The sequence below is a fragment of the Nannospalax galili genome, unplaced genomic scaffold (genome assembly GCF_000622305.1).
Source record: "Nannospalax galili isolate Female #2095 unplaced genomic scaffold, S.galili_v1.0 scaffold933, whole genome shotgun sequence".
Taxonomy (NCBI): Eukaryota; Metazoa; Chordata; class Mammalia; order Rodentia; family Spalacidae; genus Nannospalax; species Nannospalax galili.
In genome coordinates, this window is record NW_008333281.1 from 621,870 (window position 1) to 627,869 (window position 6,000).

Consider the following 6,000-nt stretch of genomic DNA (forward strand, 5'->3'; position numbering starts at 1 on the left):
AGCCAGACTGCCCTGGAGTCAGGGCCTAGTAGAGCCCTTGTGGCTCCTTTACTGCTTGTGTGACCTCAGCCTCTCCTGACTCAGTTTCCTCAGCTGATCTCAGAGTTGTTGGAGGGCAGAATCAGCGTCTGGCAGGAATGAGCACCACCACAGGAGACATGGTCACAGCCTCTTCCTTCTCCTGATTTTATTATTCCTTTGATTTTTACGACTGTCATTACTGGCCTGGCACCAGGCCAGGCAAAAACGGAGACACTCAGTCTCCATCTGTGTGGAGCTCAAAGTCTTGTGCAGTTCAGAAGCATGGGTATCCGGGCACACGTGCACACAGGAAAGCTGGTCATAAGCCCCTGCCGTCCCAAACAGCAGTCCAAAGACCCTGGGCACGCACCCTGTGCCTTTCTCTCCTTGTATGGTAAGCGTGACCCCGCCATTCCCCCAGCCAGTACACGGATACTTCTTACACCGGGTCAGAAGACTCAACCCAAAGACCCCAAGTTCAAGCCACAGCTCAACCACTAAGTTCTGTGAGTTTCTTCAAAAGAAAATGCACCTTAATAATACTGATTACAACTATAATAATCAAATTATTTATCTCTGATTAAACAGTATGTCTAAATCCCAACACCTGGGAAGTAGAGGCCATCCTGGGTTTCACAGTAAATTCCAAGCCAGCCTGGATTACTTGGAAGCCTGTCTCAAAAACAAAACAACTCAACACAACACACATCTTCCTCAGACCCTTCTGAGCCCTCTCCCACAGATCCCTCACACCAGAGATGGGCAAACATGATTGGTAAGCGATCAGTGGAAGCTGACTTAGGCCCAGCCAGCCTGCCTAGGCTCCCTTACAACTGCTACAGACTGCCATGGTGGTGAGAAAGCCATCAGGAACTCTAAGTGTGGCGTGGCTGTGTGGGCCAATAGAGCCTTATTTACTATGGGGCTGCAACTGCTGCTGACACTGGGAGAAAATACATCTGTGGATCCCACTTCACAGAGGGGACAACTGAGGCTTTCTAGGGAACCTTCCTCACCTGCTTAAGGTCACGACTCAGAAGATGCAGAGTACAACTTAGACGCACTGTCCAGTCTGACAAGGGGTAGGTCAGTATCTGGGGCCATCCTCCCTCCTGCAGTTATAGCTGGTAGGAAGGTTGTGAACTCTGGTTCCTGGTGGTTACAGGCACCTTCACGGGATCTAGCCTTGGAGACAGAACCCAGAACCCAGGGCCCAGAGGGCTCTGCCTGTCATCTAAGGCCACTAACCACAGCCCACCAGGCCACCCTTGCCTGGACATCTTGGCCTGGCGTGGCAGGCACAGCTGGACCACATTCTAGCCCTGATCCTTCCAAGCTGGGCAGTGGCTGGGCCTCCTGAGAGCACTGACATGGGGGGTGTACAGTTCCCCAAACCACATGCAGCCGGAACCATACACACATGGTGTAAAACCCCAGCAGGGGCCATGGAAAGACAAACTGTATCCTGTGTCTAATTTACCTGAGCCCCCACCTCCCTGAGGGGTCAGGACTCTCACAGTTCAACCTGCTGGCCCGTCTGCCCAGATCCTAACCCCAGCCAAGGCTGATTTCTCTTAATCGCTTTGAACTTCCTAGTCTGACACTTCCTCCTTTCTGAGGTTCCCTGTGTAAATACGAAGTCGGTCACCTGATGAATCACTATGCCAGGCAGCCCTGCATGGCAGGTGGAGTGGGGTGTAGATTTCAAACACCTGTGCTTTGCAGCCGCCGGCACTTGGGAAGACCGCTCTCACCAGCCGCTTCGAGGTGCTGGAGAGGAAAGTATCCGCAGTTTCCATCACAGCCAGTGGGTTTGTGCAGGTCGGCCAGGGCACGGGCGGTAAACTGGCTCTCCTGGTAAATCCCACTGGGCCTCCCTTGCCACACACCTGCCTGCGAGGAGATGGTTGAGCTCCTGAGGACGCCCTCCTGCAGACCTAACCCGGCTGGAAGGTGGGGATTCTCAGCTCTATTTTGGTTGGATTTATGAAGGGAAGCACGGAAGTGAACTGCGGAGAGGGGAGGTGCAGGCTAGAGGTTGACAACTGGCATTTCAGGGCCTGAAGAGGGGGAAAGGGAGGTAGATGAGGGGGCGAGAGATTCTTCCCATAAAGACCGTGTCGACACAGCAGCAAACAGACCTGGTCAGTTACTGGGGAGGGCTGGAAATTAAAAATTCACAGGGCCACGTTCAACCACCCTGTAGGCGAAATCACGCCCCCCTTCTTTCTTGACCTTTCACCTCAGCACTAACTCAGTGACAGCGTGTGCCCTGGGTCAGGGAAGCTGAGGCCAGCTCCCTGGAGCCGAGTGCAGCTCAGGCCTGTTCCTGCCCCGCATCTTCTCGCCAGCAGGGACTCCAGGGCGGTGGGGGCCAGGCAGGCACGCCAGCATCCACAGAGAACGGGGAGGGGTGGGGGTGGGGGGTGCAAGGCGAAACCCAACCCCCAGCCACGTGCACCTTTCTCTAGCAAAAAACAACTCTGAAATAACCTGCAGGAAAGCCAGACACCGGGATCCCCGCTGTTTCTACTGCACCCCAACATCTCTGCACACCACAGCCGCTCCAACTTCAATAGGAACCGTGTGCCAGGGCTCAGCGGAGGGGAGCTCAATCTTAGAACAAGCGGCCACACGCAAACAGCCCGCCCCACCTGCAGTCACGTGGCCCACCTGGGGCGCCAGAGTCCCTGGACCCCCAGGCACCCGAGTGCGGGGGAGGGCCGTGTTCCCACGCCTCCCCGGCCCCTCCCGGGCTCTCCAGTTTCCCTTTGCGCGCAGCATCTTCCGGGTTCAGGGCCAAGCCAGACAAGCCCCAAGGGGGGGGCTCCCCAGCTCTCCCGCGGTAGCCCCCGAAACTGAAAGTTGCAGAGCCGCGACTGTCAGCGCGCACCGAGGTGCAGGAAACAGGAAGCCGCGCGCGCGCTCCGGAGCCCCGGCCCCTCCCGGCCTTGCACAACAAAACCTTCCAGGGAATCCGGGCGGGAGGGGCCGGCGGGGCCGGGGCTGGGGGGCCCCGATCCGCGCTCAAGCAACTTCACACCCGCGAGCGCGCCCCGGCGCAGCGCCCACCGCCGCCCGCTCCGCGCAGACAAAAGAGCGAGACGCGCACCCGACTGGGCGCCCCACGCGGCAGCGCGCACCGGGCCGAGGCCGCGTAACCCTCCGTGCGTCCCAGCCTGGGACCCGGGGACCCCGGGGACCGCGCTCCGGCCGAGGCCGCGTAGCCCTCCTTGCGCCCCCGCCTAGGACCCCGGGACCCCTGGGTGCGCGCACCGGCCGAGGCCGCGCAGCCCTCCGTGCGCCCCGGCTTAGGGACCCAGGAACCCGGGGCGCGCACGGCTCGCTTACCTGGTAAGTAATAAAGAGGCGGCTTCAGTCCGAACATGGCTCAGGTTAGAATTCCATAGTGGCCAGAGAGGGACGAAGAAGGAAAAGAGAGAAAAATTCAAACCCAGCAATGAAACAAAAAAACACGGTCCAAGCCAGGGCGCTCAGAAATGTCCAAAACAATAAAATAAAGGCAGAAGAGCGATCCTCAGAGCGATGGGGGCAATTGTCTTTTTTTTTTTTCCTCTCCTCCAAGGCTATCAAAAGGCCGCCCCTCCGGCCACCACGGCTGGGGCAGATCCACAGGAAGGGAACTGACCAAGGACGGCCCGGAGCCTCCACGGCGGCCCGGTGTCTTCGCCGCGTGTGTATTTTCTGCCTTTTGGACTTGAGATGCAAATTAAAAAAAAAAAAAAAAAAGGAGGGGGGGTGAGCTGGCGGAGGGAAGCAGGCGGGAGAGGAGCGGGAGGAAAATAAAGGAGGTGAGGGTGATGAAATTGGGGGTTAAGGTCTTCAGGGATTACTCATTGGAAAGAAAAAGAGACAGGAGAGAGAGAGGGAAAGGGAGGAAAAAAACAGCAGCCCCCTAAGACGTGCGCGCTGCGATCTCGCCTCCATTCAGCCATTTGAATGTCAAGGGCGAGGGTCAAGAGACCTGTTTCCAGCAGGGTTTCACGTTCAGAACCAGGAGGGAAAGGAAGGGGGGCGGCGGGAGGGGGCATCTGGTTGCCAAGGAGAAATCGGCTTTGTTTTCGTTTCCCCTTAGCTACTGGGTGAGGAGGGGCGGGGTGGGGAGGGAGGAGCGGGGCGCGCGGCAGGGGGTGCTGGGGAGGGGGGGTGGAGAAAATTAATACCCAAACAGCGACAAGTACCGAGGGGCAGATCTGGCCTCGTCTATAGGAGAGGCAGCGGCAACAAACAAGTCCCGGGCAGGGGACGTGGGCGCCAGGGCTGGCTCCCCTCCCCCCTCGCACCCCCCTTTTTGGTTATCTTCCCCGCCCGGCGTCCCACCACTGACTCAGACGGAGGGGGGGTGGGGAGGAGGAGGAGGATGGGGGAGGACCAGGAGGATCTGGAGGAGGAGGACCGAGAGAAGGAGGAGGATCAAGAGGAGGACCAGGAAGAGGATCCGTCGGAGGAGGACCGAGAGGAGGAGGAACTCGCAGGGACTCAGCCCGGCAGGAGGAGAGCGGGAGGCGAGGGCGCACGGCGGTGGAGAGCCCCTCGATCAATTTTCATGCAAGAATCATTATCGGTAAATTGGAAAGCTGGCTGCCTGACAGCAGATTTGTCTCCCCTAATGAAAGCGAAAGGGAAGGGGCGCAGCGGCGGGCGGCTGCTGGCGGCTCCTTCCGTCTCTGCGCCGCGTCCTGCTGGAGCTGCACGCCCCGCGCCGCGATAATAACAGTTTCACTGGCGACCTGTTCTGCGCACCCCCCTGCGGACGGGTCCGGGCGGCCCAGGGCCCCCGGCGGGTGCTGGGGCTGCTCACGCGGTACTCTCCCTCAGCCCCAGGCGGGAGGTTTGCAAACAGAGGGCGCCGCCTGGGCCCCTCCGGCTGCCCAACTCCGCGCGCTGGCAGCCCGCCCGGCCGCCCTCCCCACCCACGTCTGACAGCTGCGGGAGCCCGGACTTCGCCCCTTGCGCCGGGGACCGACCCCCTAACCGTGCCCGGGGGAGTCCGGGGCGGCCCTTTGTGCAGCCCCGCCGCGGGCTGCGGAAACCAGGCTGCTGCCGGCGCCCGCGAGAGCTCCCAGGCGAGCGCACGGCTTTCCTGCGGTCTCCTCCTCCCCCCACACCCACCCCTTCAAAATCCCTGTTGCAAGTGTAATCAAATACTTGATACCATCTTGCACACTCTCCCAGCACTGGGGCATTATCAGATCCGGGAAAACATGCTTCCAGGCAAACAGACCTAATAAATGCTATTACTGGGGTTCTGTAAGCCCTGGCTGCACCATAGTAACGAGAGCCCCGCTAATTTGGTTTAAGCGAACGACCAACTGCACTGAGTGTGAGTGTGTGGCGCCGGCATCCAGCCTCCCCACGCGTCGCTCCTTCACACCACCTCAAGGAGGCCTCATGTGATAATTCCCCAAATCGAAGGGGAAAAAACCCTGCCGCCAAACCACATCCTGTGCGCTCACTGTCCAGCCCAGCGATTTTAAAGAGACAGGATCCCTTTACCCGCTCCACCAGCCCCCTGCCTTACGCGAGGCAAAGGCAGTCTGGAGATGCGACCGTTGAATTTTTTTTCCCCTCAAGCCCTTCTACTTCCGGAAGGGTCCCCTCGGGTGCGCGACCAGCTGGAATCATAACTCGGTGACACTCCGGGTCACCTTTTGACCCCAGATCTGACAGGGTGGAGGAACAGAGCGCGGCCCGCAGGAACGCACCGCGGGGCGCACCAGGCCCGGGTTCCAGCCACCGCGCTGCATCCCCTGCACCCATCAGAGGTCCCCAGCCAGTGGCTTCGGGTGACCGCTGAACTTCCTGAATGCAGGCCCCAAGGGAGACCCCCGCGGGCGCTTTGGAGAAGGTGGGGTCCCGCGTGCCTGGTGACCCTGGTGCCACTCTCCAGCCCCCGCCAGGAAGATCTGCAGAGGCCCGGCGGCGCCTCCTCCAGGCCCCCGCTACGCCCCGCCTGGC

The 6,000-nt window shown here is 60.0% G+C and overlaps 1 protein-coding gene across 6 annotated transcripts in view; it reads right to left on the reverse strand.

Moving 5' to 3' along the window:
• Nucleotides 1–6,000, reverse strand: part of Gse1 (Gse1 coiled-coil protein) — a 359,837-nt gene that overhangs the window by 86,836 nt on the left and 267,001 nt on the right. Inside the window, exon 1 of one of the 6 annotated variants that reach the window (XM_029561018.1) lies at nucleotides 5,748–5,994. The exons of 3 other annotated variants lie outside the window; for them this stretch is intronic. In XM_029561018.1, coding sequence (XP_029416878.1) covers nucleotides 5,748–5,802 — 55 coding nt within the window. In that variant the 5' untranslated portion in view covers nucleotides 5,803–5,994. Of the gene's footprint in view, nucleotides 1–3,372; nucleotides 4,079–5,747; nucleotides 5,995–6,000 lie in introns of those variants that run through there. 2 more of the 6 variants (XM_008827894.3, XM_008827899.3) reach the window with 2 other exon arrangements.